This window comes from Rousettus aegyptiacus, unplaced genomic scaffold (assembly GCF_014176215.1).
Source record: "Rousettus aegyptiacus isolate mRouAeg1 unplaced genomic scaffold, mRouAeg1.p scaffold_m13_p_7, whole genome shotgun sequence".
Taxonomy (NCBI): Eukaryota; Metazoa; Chordata; class Mammalia; order Chiroptera; family Pteropodidae; genus Rousettus; species Rousettus aegyptiacus.
The window spans coordinates 57,173,615-57,192,537 of record NW_023416310.1 but is presented as its reverse complement, the minus strand read 5'-3'; the positions used below and the strand labels follow the sequence as shown (position 1 = coordinate 57,192,537).

At 36.1% G+C, this 18,923-nt stretch overlaps 1 protein-coding gene across 9 annotated transcripts in view; it reads left to right on the top strand.

Annotated features, from left to right (window-relative positions):
- Nucleotides 1–119: 119 nt before the first annotated feature.
- The window catches only part of IMMT (inner membrane mitochondrial protein), a 36,512-nt gene continuing 17,708 nt past the window's right edge, over nucleotides 120–18,923 (top strand). For 2 of the 9 annotated variants that reach the window (XM_036223955.1, XM_036223953.1), the window contains exons 1-6: nucleotides 120–273; nucleotides 9,201–9,274; nucleotides 10,044–10,233; nucleotides 14,078–14,189; nucleotides 16,146–16,250; nucleotides 16,601–16,696. In XM_036223955.1, the coding sequence (XP_036079848.1) occupies nucleotides 229–273; nucleotides 9,201–9,274; nucleotides 10,044–10,233; nucleotides 14,078–14,189; nucleotides 16,146–16,250; nucleotides 16,601–16,696 (622 nt within the window). In that variant the 5' untranslated portion in view covers nucleotides 120–228. Of the gene's footprint in view, nucleotides 274–9,200; nucleotides 9,275–10,043; nucleotides 10,234–14,077; nucleotides 14,190–16,112; nucleotides 16,251–16,600; nucleotides 16,697–18,923 lie in introns of all 9 variants that reach the window. The other 7 variants (XM_036223952.1, XM_016136509.2, XM_036223954.1 and 4 more) reach the window with 6 other exon arrangements.

Below are 18,923 nucleotides of genomic sequence, written 5' to 3'. Positions count from 1 at the left end.
AGCGCGACCCGGAAAAAGAAATAGCCCTTTCCGCCAGGGGGAGGGATTACCCTCTGCAAACTTCCAGGGCGGGGACGAGAAAGACGGCTGCGCGTGCGCAGTGGCGTTACTGCCTTTCTCTACGCCCGGCGCAGAGAGGCGGCACGTACGGACGCACGCACGCCCTCCTCGATTCGCGCCGCTGCGGCAGCTCCACTGTATACCAGCAGCGCTGTCCACCGGGTCGAGATGCTGCGAGCCTGTCAGTTGTCGGGCATGACCTCAGCAGCCCAGGTGAGCGCGGGGTGGCCAGGAGAGAGCGCGTGGTGAAGCTGACTCCGGGACCGATGGAAAATGGGGGAGGCTTTCGCTCTGGCTAGGCCCTGGGACTGAGGTGTGTTTCAGGGCCGCCCTCATCACGAGAGTCCTGGGCGGGCCCATCAGGCAGTGAACTCAGGTGTTCGCCCTGCAGGGATGCCTCGAGAGTTACTGCTGTAGCGGGATGGGGTGTGGAAAGGAGAAGGTGGCAGGGAGGCGGGCGTAAGACGGGAGGCACGGCTTCGGGGTCGTATCATCCAATCAGCCTGGCGCTACCCCATTCAAGGACCAATCGTGGCACCTGGAGCCCGGTTGCCGGTTGGGCGCGTGATTGGTTTCGCGCAGCCAGTGGTTGAAGGTCGAGGGGGAGAACTACAGTTCCCAGCAGGAAATGCAGAGCCTAGGCTTGTTGCATTTTTAATAAGCAGGTGCTTGGACTGTTAAGAGTCCGGGTTTTAGGGGTCAAGGTTATAATTATTCGGGAGGGACTTGACGTAGCTGAGAACACATATGAGCTATTCTTAAAACGAAGATTGTAGTTTATGGAGTTCATACCTTGGTACTTGAGGAAGGACAGGAGTCATGACCTTGTGCTCATTTCTGAGATTAGCCTGGTCATCTGTGTCTCAAGGTATTGGGACAATTTTGGCAGATGTGCAAGGAACCTAGACACCCAGTTACTTTTCTCCATAATTATCGAAGTAACTTTCTAAAATTAAAAAGCAAGCCAATTTCCATTGCTCAAAGTGATGTTTTGGCAAAACATTGTATTGCAAAACTGGTACTGTGACTCAAGCAGTAATTAAACAGAATGAATTAGAAATCATAAAAGCCAATATTTTTTTTCAAGTTTGCCTATCTTTCCATTTGTTGTTAGGTAGGAGAACCAGCCTCTTCCATGAGAAAATGAAGTCTGAATCAGCTTTCTATTGCTACATAATAAATCCCATAAATTTAATAACTTAAAATAACTTATCTTAGCGTTTCTGGACACAAATGATCTGGTCTCTCTGCTCAGTGTCACACAGAGCAGCAATCAAGATGTTGGCTGTGCTGTGATTCTCATTTGGAGCTCAGGGGTTTTCTCCTGAGCTCATGCATATTACCTTGCCACAAGATCCTCAGAGGCAGTTCATAATATGATCGTTTGGTTGCTTGTAGGCTACCAGGAGCTTGTCTCAGACCTTAGAATCTCTCACCTTCCCCGTTTCTGATCTCTAGACCCAGATTTAAAGGGTTCCCACTGTTAGGCCAGGCCTACTTGGATAACCTCTGTTTTGATTAATTCTGAGTCAACAGATTACATCTGCAAAATCTTTTTTGCCACACAACCCTAATCATTGGCTTAACAACAGGGGTGGAGATCATGGGGGCCTTCTCAATCCAACTTACTGTAGTATCCAAGTGAGGCTAGAAAGGTAAAGAAAGTAGAACTAACTGCCTTTCAGGATAGAACTGTTAAAGTTTGTCTTTAGAGCCCTTTCAATGTCACACTTTTCCTTTTTCTGTCCTCAGGTTACATGAGGTTATCACTGATCTGTCCCCTTTGTCTACCTTAAGGTCCAAAATTACTTTTGTCTTTCTTAGCTTTATCAAAATATTTTCCACTCGCTGGGTTCCCCATTAGGAAATTAGAAGAAGATAGATTAAGACTTCATACTAAAATGCGAACCCTTTTCTAGCTTGTGACCAAGCTAGGTTTCTTACCTTCCGAAAATTGCTATCTTACAAGATTTTTTAAAAAATAAATTTTATACAATTCATTGGTTTATTCTTACTATCTTCTCAGTCATTCTATAGCATTTTGTACTATTGCTCTGTGAAACTCTTTGTTTTTTTGGCGTTTCTCATGTATTTTGGGGCCCATTTTATCCTTAATCACTCTCCCGTTTTTCTTTGTTGAGTCTGCTTCCATGTACCTCTAAATATACCCCCAAGGTGTGTTCCTTCCTTCTCTCTCTCTCTCTCTCTCTTTAAAGTAAGACTTTATTTTTCTTTAGAGCAGTTTTAAGTTCACAGCAATTGAGGGAAAAGTACAGAGATTTTCCATGTACCCCATGCCCCCACACATGCATAGTCTCCCCCATTATCAGTATCCCCCACTAGAGTGATACTTTTGTTACAATTGATGAACCTACATTGTCATATCATAATCACCCAAAATCCATAGTTTATATTAGGGTTCACTTTTGGTATTGTACATTTTGTGGGTTCGGACAAATGTGTGATGACATTATTCATCATTATGGCATAATACAGAATATTTTCACTGTCCTCTGTTTTCTGCCTGTTCACACTACCCCACCCCCAGCTCTACCCCTGGCAACCATTGATCTTTTTACTGATTCCATAGTTTTGCCTTTTCTAGAATGTTGTTTAGATGGATTATACAATATGTAGCCTTTTCAGATTGGCTTATTTCACTTAGTGATATGCATTTAAGGTTTTTCCACACGTTTTCATGGCTCGACAGATCATTTCTTTTTAGGGCTAAATAACATTTCATTGTCTGGATTTGCCACAGTTTATGTTCATCCATTCACCTACTGAAGGACATGGTCGCTTCCGTGTTTTGATGATTATAAATAAAGCTGCTCTAACCACTCTCCTTTTTTTGCATCACTCTGAACTTACCCTGACCCTACTTTGCTTTACCTTGTAGCTCTTTCCACTATCTGGAGATCTTGGAGGCTTTCTTAGAATCTGACCTGTGGTAGTACCCAAGTGTGGCTAGAAGGATGAAGAAAGTAGAGCTGCCTTTCAGGGTAGATGAATATTCATAGCACTATCACAATAGGCAGAAGATAGAGACAACTGATATCTGGATAAAGAAAATATGGTACATCCATATGATAAAATGTTACATTCAGCCATAAAAAGAAATTAAGTACATGCTACATACATGATGCATCTTACAATATGGGTAAACATTGAAAACTATGCCAAGTGAAAGAAGCCAGGCACAAAAGGCCACATATTGTGTGATTCCATTTGTATAAAATATTCAAAATAGTCAAATCTGTAGAGCCAGAAAGCAGATGGTGGTTGCCAGGGGCTAGCAAGAGGGGAAAATAGAGAGACTGCTTAGTTGGTACAGGAATTTCTTTTTGGAGTGATGAAAATGTTCTAGGATTAGATAATGGTGGTGGTTTTTATACAGCAATGCGGATGTACGGAATGCCACTGAATTGTATACTTTAAAACAGTGAATTTTATAAGTGAATTTTACCACACACAGAAAAAGAAAAACTTGCTACTAAGTATTTGTAGGTGGCTTGAGGTATAGAGACAGATCTATATATGTACGTGTGTGTGTGTGGGTATAAATTAAAATAATATAAAATAATATTGCGTATATTATAAATTTGAAGTGGCATTCATTGGCCAAAGATAGGATTTTAAATTTTCAAAAAAGATAATAATTATAACTGGTTAAAATTCATTATAAGTTTAAATTCATGAGTTCATAAAGATAGTGTTCTGGTTAGCTGTAGCTACATAAACCCTCTCGAGTTTGGGGTAAAATAATATTTATTGTCTCAGTTCTGAGGGTTGCCTGGGCTCAGCTGGGCTCAGTGTCTCTCATGAGGTTTTAATCAGACAGTGACTAGGGGTAGTCTCAAAGGCTTCCTCACTCTCATGTCTGGCAGTTGATTCTGGCTGCAGCTGACACCTCAGCTGAAACTGTTGGCTGGAACATCTATGTGACATCTTTATGTGTTTTGGCTTTCTCACAGTTTGGCGGCTGTGTTCCAAGAGCAAGTGTGATGAGAGACAGCCGAGCAAAAGCTGTTATCCCCCTTTATGTTCTAGCCTCAGAAGTCACAGAGCATTACTTTCATTACCCTATATTAGTAAATTAGTAACCAAGTCCTGCCCTTGTCAAGGAAAGGGTAGATTTACTTGGTAGGAGTGGCACAATTCTGGAAGAGCATATGGTGTAGGAAATAGTGTTGCAGTCAATTTTAGATAATACAGTGTGCCTTCTAGTCATAACTCACAACCTTCCTCAAAACCCTCCAAAATTTCATCCCATCACAGAATCAGACTTAGACTAAAGGACCACGATCTTATCTAAATCAGATTCCTCTGCAAATAAGACATTTTGGATGTGGTCTCTAGGGTATAGCTCTCTGAGTATTTTTCCTTTCAGTCTAAAGAACTGTGTTCCCCATATATCCAGCATACAATGTAGTGTGACAGGCACTCTAGACACTCCCACTCAGAAAGACAGAAAACAATAGGCACACAGCAGTCACTGTTCCATAACAAATGTAAAATCTAGCCAGGCACATATTGCTATTCCTTAACTAGGACTTAGTCCTACTGCTTCTTTGTAGCTCTTGGTTCTATTCTCTGGGCTCCTAGTTTCTCCCCTTTGAATTATCCTTTCCCAGAATATGTAACCTGTTAGTGGCTGAGTCATTTTCTCATCCATCTGTAGAATTTCAAGAGTCCAAAAGCCTCCTTTTTGTTTGTACTTTTTCTCTTTTAAAATCCAAGCTGGCATATTTTTCATCAATACAGTTCTTAACAACTTTGTGTTTTTTGTGGGTCTTATTGGGCTTTTTTTCTCCATTGGACAAAAGCCACACCCACATATCCTACCAAGATCATCCCTTCTTCATTTTGGGTTCCCTGTGAGGCTGATGTGGGGTGAAACCATTAAGATTCTCAGTAGTCTTGTTTAACAGAAAGATACAGGAATCATACCCTTATGATCCTTAGTGAGCCTTTTCTCTGTGCAACAGGTTCTGTGAGGAGCACCTCCTTAGATCTTTTGAGGTCTTAAAGAATTTTTGCCTACTGGAGATGGCTGAAAACAAGAAACACTTTTATTTTTGAACCTACCAAGTCCTGGCTTCTTTATATTTTCCTTTAAATTTCCCTGAAAGCTAAACAGTTATTTTGGTTTATTTGTTTTAAAGCTCACTTCTATCCTTATCATACTGTGCTAAAAGAAACCAGTTAGCACTTTTGAACATTCTGCCTGGAACTTTCTTTTACTTAAATCTGTCAGTTCATTAAGTATATCTACAGCTATATCTAATTTTCTGTGTTTTACCGTAGGTGACAATTTTGATACACTTCTGCCACTACATAACAAGGGTCTCTTTTCCCACAGGTTCCAGAAACATTTTTCTCACTTAAGCCCTCACCAGCAGCCTTCATGAAGGCCACTAGGCTTCTGCTAACACTTTCTTCAAAGCCCTTACAACTTTTACCCCCCACCATCTGGTCCCAAAGTCATTACTACATACATGCTTTATGTTTTGTTGAAGCAGTAATCCACTTCCAGGTACAAGAAACTACTTGGTTGTAGCTGTATAACAAACAGATCACCCCAAACTTAGTGGTATTAAATAACAGCATTATTATATTTTATTTTACAATAAGTAACATTATAGATAAAAATTACGCTTATATATGTAATATAAATGAAACATTTATTATATAAATAACAAATATGTTTTAGTTCTAAGGGTTTCTGGGCTGTGTTAGGTCTCATGAGATTATGAGGTTCTAGAAAAGTATGTGGTATGGGAAATATAACAATTTTTGGAAAATACAGTCTGTCACAGTTAATAAATGAAAACCAAAAACATCCAAAACTGGTATTATCAGAGGATAACTGTATAAAAGGGTAAAAAGAATCAAGCATTTGTCTTGCCTTTCTATATTACTATTGGGTAACCAAATTATAGATGAGGAGAAACATCTCTTTATAAAGTATGTCAAATAATAAGTGAAAAATAATGGAATTATAGATCACTTTTTGCAAATTCTAATAATTAATGGATCTAGACATCATACATCAATACAGTTGAAAACAACCCCAAAAGAGAGATAACCAGACATTGTTTGCCTCCTGATGAAAGAACACAGCACCACCTAAAGTTCTGCCAAAGAGAGTAAACCTGAGTCAGAACAAGTGTCTGGATCCAACTCTAGTTTACAGGAAATACAGAGAACAGGAACATGTTAAATTGCACCTTGAACAGAATTAGTCTGGAAAATTCTACAGGTTAAACAACCCAGTTTCCTCAGATTAATTATTAGAGGGAAAACCTATAGATTAAAAGAGACTTAGAAGATGTCAATTTTTTTTAAATAGGCAAAACTAAACTATAATGTCTAGGGACTCATACTTGGATGATAAAATTTAAATTTTCTGACTTTTCAAGCTCTATTTAGGATATTAAATGCTAAATAGATTACGAGGGTAGACTAATGAATACAGTACGTAATTTTTTTAAAAAATCGAGAGCTACCGACTCAGGTAAAAATCCTATTTGAGTTAATCATTTCTGCTTTTTTCTTAAGTATGAAACTATTGCTATAATTTTGGTTATAAAAGGAAAGTTTTTTCACATTTTATCCTCAACTCGGTACATTTATAACTGAAGGTGTGTTCTTTAATCATAAGCATTTTGATAGTTCAGTTTTCAAAAATTCATAAAATTCTGAAAAAGAATAGTACTAAAAGAGTACTAATTTAGCCCTACCATATTAAAAACTACTTCTAATATGCAGTAATAAAAACATTGTAGTATTAGTGTATAAATAGGTACATAGGAGGAACAATAGGAATCTTGAATGCATCAAAGAATTAGTATATTTTAAAGGTGGCATTGCAAATCAGGAAAAAAAGGATTATTCAGTCTATGATTTAGGGACAACTGAATAGGCCTCTGGAAAAATATATAATTGATTCCATACCTTATAATTTACACTAGGTTCAAAGATTTAAATGTGTGTGTGTGTGTAAATAAAATGAAACTATGAAAGTAGAAGAAACCGTGGAAGAAGAATTTTATAATCTGAGGGTGGCTTTCTAAAAAGGTGAGAAAACCCAGAAGGCATAAAAGAAAAGACTTGACAGTTTTGACTATGTAATTTTTTGCATGGCATAAGCTACCATAAACAAAGATAAAAAGCAGATCATAAACTGGATAAAAACATTTGCAGTTAGCAGATACATGGCTCATTTCTCTTTGTTTATAAAGAGCACTGAGAAAAAAGAACATGAAAAAGATCAATCTTATTTAACCCTTATCCAGATTGGGAAAAAAAAATGCAGTTCACTGCCAGTGTTAATATAACATCATGTGTAGACATGCTGCATTTTCCAGGAGTTGACATTTTCAGCGATTAAGAATTACTCTATTTCGTAAATGGAAATACTATCATAAAAAAAGAATGCTATAAATAGAATGATGTCATTTGTTTCCAAAGACTATTGATATACCAAAGCGATGCAAAAATAATAATAAAAATAAGGTATTTTGTGGCAAACTTTGGGGGTAAGGTTAGGGCCGTAATCTTGCGGTATCTTGGTAAACACTGTGGCTGGGCAGATGACACTGAAAGTGTTGGAAAGGCTGTGGGAAAACATTCTCATGTTACAAGAGGACAGTTTGGCTAATTTGTCAACATTTAATCAACACTGCATATTTTACTTTAATAATTGATCTAAAATGATACATATCTTCCAGGAAGAATTAACTTATTGTAACAAAATTTAAGACAAAACCCCAATGTCCATCAAAAGGGTGCTGGCTAAATACATTAAGTAACATACAGTAGAATACAGAATTTCTGTAATATCCAATAGGAAGATTTTTATGTACTGATATAGAATGATCTCGAATATATATTGTTTGAATGAAATTTAGTACAGAACTGGGTGTATATTAAGGTATTATTTGTGTAAAGAGGGTATGTCAGGAATTCTCTGTCACAAAATACCTCTGGATATACAAGAAACTGATGGCACTGATGCCTGTGCAGAGGGGATCTGAGTGGCTGGAGGTCAGAGTATGAGAGAGTTCACCCTACACAACCAAACTTTGAATTTTGATTTAAAATGTTACAGTTTAATTTTACTTACAACTGGAAAATATAAATTTATTTCAAATATTACATTTCAAAGGGAGGAAAGAGGGTGAAGATACAAGGAAGTAGAAGATGGCTAAAGAAACAGGTTAAAAATAAATTTTGATGTGAATAAGGTGTTCCCAAATTCTAGTGTTGGTCTCCACATATTGGAGTTGTTGACATGAAAGTCAGCGCAGTTCTGTTTAAAACTTTGTGTGACCGGCTTTACAGAATAGTATGAAAACACCCTTTTCTGTTAAATGCTTTTCAAAAATATTGAGAATTCTACACTTTAGGTAATGGTTGAAATACTTTAAAAATATCAGTTATAGATGCTTTACATATTGTAAAGCATCTAGTTAATTATTTTGTGGTTTTTTCCCCAAATAATATGTTTATTTAATGTTTACCTTTAGGCTTTGGCAAATGCAGTATAAATTGCAACTAATTCTAGAGTAATTTCTTGTACTCTCTGATCATGTGATATATTTTCTTCAAACTTAAGATACTTCTAAAAGGAAGTTTGTTTTTCTGATATTTCTAGGATGCAATTTCATCAAGGAACCTAGAGAAAGCATTTTTTTCCCCCTTGACTTGTTGCAGTTTGATTTTCTACTTGGTATAAAGAAAGATTTTATTTCTGGATGCAATAAATTTGAAATTTCAGAGTTTACAAAGAACTAAGAGGTTTCTATATTATTTTATTTTTTTCTTGCTAACGAACAAAACATGGCAAATCCAGCTTAGCCAAGAAATAATTAGCATGCCAACAATTAAACATGCTTATCGATCATAGTCTGATAATCTTTTTTTTAATCTTAAAAGCAATTTTATATGAGCCTTGGAGTAGAGGAAGCATCACTGTTTTTAAAGTTCTATAATATATTTCATGGTTAGTTGATTTCTGAAAGTAAATAATTTATTTAATGAAGACATTTATAATAAAAGTATTGCTTCTGAGTTACCAACCTGAACACCTTCCCAGATTTAACTATTGGTTTTGATGTTTTCTCCTTCTTCTCTAGAGTTGTCTCTGTGGGAAATTCGTCCTTCGTCCATTACAACCATGCCGTAGATACTCTACTTCAGGCAGTTCTGGGTATGTAGTACATCTCCCTGTAAGCTTTTAACCATGCTAAAGAGAAGAGAGAAGGGAGGAAGAGAGGGAGAAGGAGAGAAAGAAGGAAAGGGAGGGAGGGAAGGGGAGAGAGAAGAGACAAGAGAAGAGAGAGAAGAGAAAGAGTGAGTTTTCCTTGACTATGGGAATAGCTGCTTAAAACCTTTTTTGTTAAGGGGTACGAACCCTGGAGCTTTACTGTAATATCTTTGGAGCATTATTTATTTGTAGGTGAAAATTTCTTACAATGCTCTTCTTGGTTCTTTGGTATTTGGATGGTGTTCAAGGTAGGCCCCCCTTCCTCATGTTCTATGGCAAATAGATTTATATCCAGAACTCAGCACACTGTAACTTAAAAAGTATTTGTTATTTTTGTTTGATATTTATATTATGTTGCTTTTCTAAAGGGTTTATTATATTTACAGAAATGTTTAAAGAAAGGGGAGCTTTGAAAGTTAGTGGTGTTTCTTCTTTGGGTTCAGGGGAAATCTCATGATTGTGAACATCTTGAATTTTAAGTATTAAAGGGTAGATTGCTTAATTCTTCCTATCCTTGCTAATACTGTATTTAATTGTGATTTTTCTATTGTGGACATGTTTAAAACAAATCATGGAAAGATAATGTGCAGCTATGGTGATAAACTTAGCTGCTGTGATCTGAATCAGTGGTAGAGAAGTAGAGGCTCTAGGCTTTTGAGTAGGTTTAGGAGAGCCAGGAAATATAAATATGTTTCCTGTTTCTTTCATTTAGATTGTCTGCTGGCAAAATTGCTGGAGCTGGTCTTCTGTTTGTTGGTGGAGGTGTTGGTGGCACGATCCTGTATGCTAAATGGGATTCCCATTTCCGGGAAAGTGTAGAGAAAACCATACCTTACTCAGACAAACTCTTTGAAATGGTTCTTGGTTCACCACCTTATAATGTTCCATTGACAAAGAAGCCGGTAAGAATTTTAAACATTATTTCAATTTATCCTATGGAATACTGTTAAAAAGCAGGTTTTCATCTTGAAAATATCTTTTTTGGGGAGAGGGGTGTGAATATCAAAACATTTTATTGAGGGCCTTCGGAGGTGGGTCGAAATGTCGGGAGGACAACTAGATCCAATGTCTTCGGCCCAGCCGAGACCTTTTCAGCTTCACAGCCACCGAAAGTCATCTTGAAAATATCTTGCATGTATAATTCAGTAGAACTTGCCAGACGTGGTTGTCACTTTTCTTTAATATTAGTCTATAGAGTTGGATTTTTATCCTTTAGGAGTCCCATAAGTGCTCTCATTTAGTACATACCACATAGAAAATAATTTTGTGGCACATAAGGGTAAGTGGAAGAGGCAACTCAGGCAGAGGTAACTCTAGCTGCCATGTAGACTGAGAGGGTCTCTGTCAGTAAGCACCATTGCAGTTATTAAGCTCTGACTTAAAACACTGAAAACGTAAATATAGAATGGTCATGACACAGAACCCAAATATTTTTATCCTAGACCACAAAACAAAGTCTCAGAATTTTCAGCTATATACTGACTGGTTCTTCAGTACTAATTGGTATTCCTTGGACTTTGTTCATATTCTTCAGTTTCACCTCTTCTTTTCCCCATCAGGCTTAAAAATTAAAAAAAAAAAAAAATCTTAAATATATCTTTATTTAACAACTTAAAAAAAATTACAGTAATGAGCATGGATTTTTGCCGTTTTGGTTGGTATAGGGTATTTTTTATATGCTGTGAGGCTGGACATGGCTGATCAGTTCATCCTTAGAAGCCGGGTGGATTTCTGTTCTCTAGATCTAGAGACCAATCCTGTAATAAAGTTAATATTTAGGAAAGCAAGTGTCCTCTGACAACTCCCACCCCTAAACATGTTTTTTTAAAATATTCTTGGTTAGTCTTCTACATTATTTATTCTTCCACATGAACTTTAAAGTGTCTGTGCTAGCTGAGGGAGACAGTTTGCAGCTTCAGCAGTCTAGGAGCAGAATCCTTAGGATACATTCTAAAATCCTGGGTCTATTTTAAGCTCCAAGACCCAGGGGAATAGCTGGAAGCAATTCTAGGAGCATGGAATTAGGCTTAACACTTCTGCCCAGTGCTCTTTTTGCTTGAAATGGTTTCAAGTGTTGTTCTTTGTAGATAACTCATTTATCTCTCTCAATAGCCTCGTCTGGTCTCATTCCATTTTATCTACCCTGCTGAATGCTTCCACTTGGATAACTTGGCAGGTCCATGCAGTACTCTCTCAAAGCTTACACTCTTCCTGATTTGCTTTTTTTTTTGTATTAGAAATAGTACCATGCTGTCAGTAGCTAGGTTAGAATTCTTGGATTCATCTTCACCCTCAGAACTCTCCTCCTAATATGACCTAGCTATCCTCATATCAGTACCAGAAAACTTATAAAATAAATGTTATGTTTTCATGATATTTTCATGATATTACTTATCAGGAACTTTTATACATTTCCTGTTGTTTAAAAGACAAGACTACAAAATGTTAAACCTAGAGAGACTTTAGAGATTATCTCATGTTCTGAATAAGGAGAGTAAAGCCAGGAGTGGTTAACTGCCCAGGAGCTGGCCATTGGTTCCTTAATTCTGTAGTTTGTGGTGTTTACTGGTTCTCAGATTGACATGTGATACCCTTGGCAGTCTGTCTTTAATTTACCTTTCCAGCATTATCTCTGGATAGTCCGGCACATAAATCCTTAGCTTTATGCCAGTTTACCTTAAAAATATGCCTTGTGCTTTCCATTCATTCATTTATTCAACAAATGTCCATCAAATAATTATTATACCAGGCACTGTTCCAAGGGTCTCATTTAAACCAGAGAACTAAATAAAAATCCCGTCCACTTGCACAACTTTTCCCATGATGAATTACTTAACTTTCTTTTGCCTGCAAATGTTCTCTTCAAATTCTGCATCCTTCACTATAGACCAAAGTGAATTTTCTCACCTCTGAATTATAATAGCAGTTAGTGTTTTTATTTTAAAATTTTTACCATTTATTCAGTATTCCGTACTGTTATGCATTGTTACTATACTCATTGCTTTTAGAAACTATGTATTTTATTCCATGGTAACCCTTTTAGTGCCAACATGGTTATTTATGCATAGATAGTAAATACTGAGAGAAGATAAACTTAAAATCTTTTTAATAGATATTGAATAAGATCAGCCTAAATGGAAACGAAACAACTGTAATGTTCCTGAATGGGACTTTATATGTTAAAAAATGTTATTTCTTTCAAATATATTTATTTCTCTCAATTTCTCCAAAATTTGTATGTATTTGGGAGAAACAATGTATACATATACATTCATACACACATATACATCTAATAAGATTTTTATAGAGGTCGAAGAATTAGACAAAGTTTATATGGAAGAATAAATAATATAGCCAAGAACATTTTGAAAAAGAGTTAAAGTAGGGAAGGGTCAGATGATACTTGCTTTTCAAGATAATGACTGTGTTATAATCCTACTTTAATAAAACAAAGTTTTATTATATTTCAATAAAGATGAAAAATATATGTATATATATAAAAGGGAAAAAATAAAGTTTTGACACAGGATTAAAAATTAGATACTAGAAAAACTGGAAATAGATGATACACAAACCATTTATTGTGAGAATGTGAGTTGCTAGAACCTTATGTGAAAGTGATCTGTTACTGTCTGTTAAAAATATACAAGCCCTTTGACCCAGCAATTTCTTTTCTGGTAAGCTCTTACAGATACCATACTACAGTGCTTTTTCAGTTGTATAGATAAGGATGTTTAACAAAACAAAACAGGAAACAATTGAATGACCAAAAATAGGGGAGTAATTGGCCATATCCTAATGTCTACATTAGCACATGCAATTAATTTAAGATATTATGTAACAAAACAGAATTTCTTGAACTGGAAGAGAATGTCCATAATATATTATTAAATGAAATTAAACAAACAACAAGTTACATTGTAATTTGTATAGTATAACCCTGTTTTAGTTGTTTAAAGAACTACAAAATTGTATTTGTATGTATTACTGAGCTTATGCTTGGGAGGGAAAGGTTGAGTTCAGGCTCTTAGCAGTGGTTCCTGAGAGTGCTGCAAGGGAAAAGAGTAATGAAGAGGCAAATTAAAACCACTGATATATCTTGATATTATTTTGCTTGTTAATAATGAGCATGTAGTTCATTATTTTTGAAAAATGCATATAGGTTTAATTTCTGGTAGTGACAAAGTTCTGTCTTGAAACAGACTATTTGTTTCATTTGGCAGTCGTGATAATGAACTTAGGCTGTGGTGATTGAGAAAGAGAAAAAGCAGGCTTGCTAATTGGATTATATATTTTAGTGTTTAAGTTGCATAAATCTTGGAAATTAAATATACACAAAACTAATTTTCATTTTTACTCAGCCTCTCAAAATCATTTGTTTCTAACTGATGTATACAGAAGACAACATAATTTGATTTAGGAAGCAAATAGAAATAGCCTTCTCAATGTTATGTATGTGAAAACGGTGGTTTAAAGGGAAAGCCATACATAATGTACTTTATTAGTTGCCCCAAGAGAAGCCTTTCTTACTACTAAAATATGGGTAGTTGTTTGGAATGAAATCTGTGGGCTGCATTCTTCGTGTGATGACTTCTCAACTATGGTTAGTAAAATATGTATGTGGTAAAGTGTTAACTTTATGTTCGAAATCTGAAAGATTCGGCTTTTGAAACAGTACATATTACTATGCTGCCTTTTAAAATAAACCATATTATATCTGAAATGTTAATTGTTTTCATTTTCAAGATTCAGTCTGGTCCACTAAAAATCTCAGGTGTATCAGAGGTAATGAAAGAATCTAAACAGCCTGCCTCATACCTCCAAAAACAGAAGGGAGACACTCCAGCTTCAACAGCAGGTACCTATATTTAGAATCATTCTTTTAAAATTATTTGACTTTGGGTAGTAAACACACAGTGCAGCATACACTTGATGTATTATAGAATTGTATACCTGGAATCTAATAATTTTATTAACCAATGTCACCCCGATAAACTTAATAAAATTTTAAACAACACAAAAAAATTATACGTAAATAAATGGTTTTAATGTATTTGTACCCATGGTTAAGAGAGCAGCCCCTCATGAATGACTCTTCTGGTCCCTAGCTCTAACCTTGGGGAAGAATTATTTTCACTTACCATTTTGGCTCATTTTAGGGGTGGAGAGGGATACAAAATTGGGCTTTATTATTAACAGCTGCTGAGTGAGGTGACAGCAAGAATTGTCTTGCCTACAAATAGACTTTTTTACATTTTTCCTGACTCCAAGCATTTTCCTCTCTTTAGAATTTAAGATTTATTCTCTTTCCTGCCTATTTTTTCCCTTCTTCTTTCTTAGTGATGAAAATGCCTGATCTAGTCTAGATCTGTTTGTAGATATTTTTTGCCTAGTTTACAGCACTTACCTAACTAACCTGTTCAGTAACACATTTGAATTTCTTATGTTTCTCCTTAGTCACTTCTGTCCGTGATTAAATCACTTGATTTTCTTCCATTGGGCAAATATTTACTATCTGCCATGTGCCAAGCATTATTATAGGCACTGGGGATACAGCAATGAATAAAATAGTAAAAACACAAACTCTGGGAATATTTCTTAGTGGTATAGGATGTCAGACAGTGATAAGTGCGGAAGGGAATATTGTGATTTTAAATAGAGTAAAGAAAGTCTCACCTGGAAGGTTTCATTTGAGCAAAGACTACAAAATAATGAAAGAACGAGATTCAAAATTCTAGTGGGGAAATGCATCCCAGGCAGAGGGTTTAGCTAGTGCAAAGAAAGGCTTGGTATTTTCTAGCAAGAAGCAAATGAAGCTGGAGTGGAACAAGAGAAGAACACTAGCAAATGAGGTCAAAGAGGGAGCAGAGAGCCTATTGGGGCAGTCCTTGGAGGCCATCATAGGAATTTTGCTTTAAAAAAAAACAAAAAAGAATTTTGCTCAGTATTCTGAGTGGAATGGGAAGACCTTGGGAGAGTTCTGAGCCAGAGGTTGCTATCTGACTTTTATTTCAGTAAGATCACTGACTATTGTGGAGAATAGATAAGGGACCAATGGCAGAGGAGGGAGACCAGTTAATGAGTTTTGCGATAAATGGGACCTTCAGTTTACTTAAAATTTTTTTCTTCATTTTGTTGCCTTCCCTCCTCTATTCTACCACTAGAATTATTTTCTCTTCCATCAACACTCTTATTTATAATTTATAAGCTCTTGATTTTTTCAATCTTTCTTTCTTTAAAATTATGTCTATGAAATGGTTTTTTTAGGGGAGTTTTGTTCTTCACTAACTCACTGTCCCTTCACTGTGAACTTTTCTTTGTGTTTAAAATTGTCATCCTGTTCTTGCTCACACCTCTTTCATCTCTACTACTCTTCAGTTAAAAAAGATTTTCTTTTGTCTGCCTTCTTCAATTACAGGCTCTTTTAAAAATATTTTTCTACACCATGTAAATCTTATGTTCACTTCTCATATATTAATATTTAATACCACTTAGTGCTGTTACTAGAAGTTTTGCCTGAGAATAGTGATGGTTAAAATGCAGGTGGATGCTGATAAGATTCCTTTTTTCCCTTTTGTTCCCTTTTGCTTTCCCAGCTGTTGTCCATCTTGTGTGGGTTTATGTATGTGGTGAATGGTGCCCCCATCTATTTGTGTTTGAATAGTAGCAGCACATGCATTTGTGTCTGTGAGGAATCAGACACGAAGTAATTGGTAGTAGATTCTGCGTGTTTCTGTTAACCCAGGAAACTATAACTACCATGAGTAACATGTCTTTATAGCACCCCCAGAGGCACCTCAAATTATTTCTGCAGCAGGTGATACACTGTCGATTCCAGCCCCTGTGGTTCAGCATGAAGAATCTATAAAAATAGATCACCCTCAAATTGGTGAAGGAAAATCCAAGCCTGCAACTTCAGGTAGTTTACTTATATTTGTGGTTTTATAAATGGTATGCTCATCAGAACTATTGAATGCCTAGAGAACTCCTAGACACTATGTAAGTACACATTTACAGTCTGAAGACTTGCTTTGGGAATTTTTTAAATTTCAAAGTCTGAATAAATCTTTGAAAGCAAAGATTTAAGAGCTGATCCCTATTTCTTTATGTTGGAATTATTGAGTGATAATGTAGTTTGAGAATCCTTTTCACAAAAATGCCCTCAGTTGATATAGCTGGCAAGTACAAATGATGGTATTTTTATATCCCTGTGAGCTGTTGAAATTCTGTGCTGAAATTTGATTTCCTCTTATTTACTTTTGCTGCAAGAGGAAGCATCCTTAACTTCTATAAGGGAGCGACCACCTGAAGAAGTTGCCGCTCGCCTTGCACAGCAGGAAAAGCAAGAACAAGTTAAGCTTGAGTGTATGTAAACCAGACAGCTTCTTAAATCATTTGGGTCATTTCTGTCAGTTGCTCTCTTCTTCAGTCATTGACACAAGTTTCTCATCTATCTGTGGGTTCTTTTGTTTCTTTAGTGGCATTGCTCTATTCACTACCTTTATTTCATCATTTGTGTTCTTTCCATCTAGACTTCATTTACATCTAGGCTATTCTTAGTGTATATTTGGTGAAAATTCCAAATAATATATGTCCTTTCTCCATATGTTTTTATTACGATTAGTGCTGAAGATGTTTTATTGTCTGGTGAACAGAAATTGTTTGTTTGCAAATTGCCTGAGTCTTTCAGTTTATTTGTGCAAGTCAGAGTGGCTCACACTCTTGTTTATTACCCAGTCACTGTAGTAGTTCACTTACCTGACATTGATGGGGGATGGAACGTCGTACATATTGCTGGTTTCCAGCTACCCGAAGCCTATTTCTTCTTAAGTTTCTATTTTAATGTTTTGATGGCCTAAACAAAGAGATTTGTAAAAAATATTTTATGTCTTAAAGCACATGGAACATAATTTATTGTACTATGTTGCATGCTGCAATATAGTGATGTCTCTGGAGGTAGTGGGCATGTAAATTTTTGCTAGACCGACAGGTAGGTGTTTGTTTGAAATTCTTATGGCAGGTGTTTATGGTTTTGTTTTTTTGTCTCTCCTCACAACTCATGTCTGTTTGTCTTGCTGCCTGGAGTGGCACCTATTTCCTTGCTCATGTTGGTTCTGCCCTCTTCAGAGGATGCAAATTTTCTAGAATTGTGTCAGGAGTAGAAGGGACAAAAGGAACATAGATGTAGAAGATTTGTTTGGCTGCGAGGATTTTGTTTTGTTTGTTTTTTTACATTCTCCTGACTTCATGGCCATATTACAAATAGTTGAGAATGTTGAATAAATGACTTCTAAATAAGTGAAGTATTTCTGTTTTTCCCCCATGTCTTAATTTTTCCTGAATTCTCTACTACGAATCAAGATCACTTTTTTCTTTTCTTTTTATATTTTCTTTATTTTTCACTTTTCTCCTTTTATCATATGGACTCCTTGAAGTAAGTGGTAAATTTAAGGTGACGATATCTCCTGTTTTATCATGCTCCTTTATCTTTCGTTTTGGGAAAAGCGAAAAATTTCAGGATTTTATATGTCATCTCATAGTTTTCTCCCAAACTTTACTTTAAAAGTGTGTGTGTGTTTGTGTGCGCTTGTGTGTGTATGTGTGCTTATGTGTGTATATGTAAAAATTTTATCAAGAATCAAAGCACAAAAATCAGCAAGTTGGACTACATCGATCTAAAATCTTCTGTATAGCAAAAGAAACAGCAAAATGAAAAGGCAACCTATGGAATGGGAGAAAATATTCACAAACCATATATCTGATACAGAGTTAATATCTAAATTATATATGAAACTCATGCAACTCAATAGCAAAAAAAGAAAATCAAACCAGTGAGTAGAGCCCTGAAGAGGGCTTCCAGTTGGCAACCCAATCTTCAGGGGTCTTTGGGCCTCTGTAAAGTGGCTTGACTATTATCCGTGCATGTTTGCATGTTCCTCTGTAGCCTCTTTCTCTCTTTATATCCTTTTGTTTTCATTTGAACTTCAATCTTATATATATGTTTTGGCATTTTCTTAGTATTAGCTTTCTCCTTTTATCTGTATTGCAGAGGTACCGTGTTTGGTTCATCAAGTTCCATTTGCCCATCTCTAGCTTACCTGCCAGATATATTTTACCCACCCGCTCCCCTTTTTTTTTTGTCTTCTGGTATCTGATATCTCATTGGCCTTCTTTCTTCAAATGACTCTTTTTCCATTTTGGTATATCTAAAATTATCCCTTGCTTTACTTTTAAAAAAAATTAGGTTTCTTTTTGATCCCTGAAGCAGTATATTGAAATGTGATGAGCCTCTCGAATACTGTTCTCTGCTATTTTTTAATCCTTTGTGGAAAAATACTGTCCATTTCTAAGCAACCTTCTCTCTCTCTTTTTTTTGTTCGTTTGCATGTTATCTTGCTTGTCTTTTTCATTCTCTTGTCTGTCTATTATCTTCTTATAGCTTGGTAATATAGATAATTTACTATGAGTATTCCTTCCTGCCGAGGAGATGAAAATGAGTACCTCTTTTTCCCTGTGGGATCCATACAATTATTATTTAAAATGAAAAAATGCTGGTGGTAATGCTGAATATATAGCATCTAATAGGTAAAAG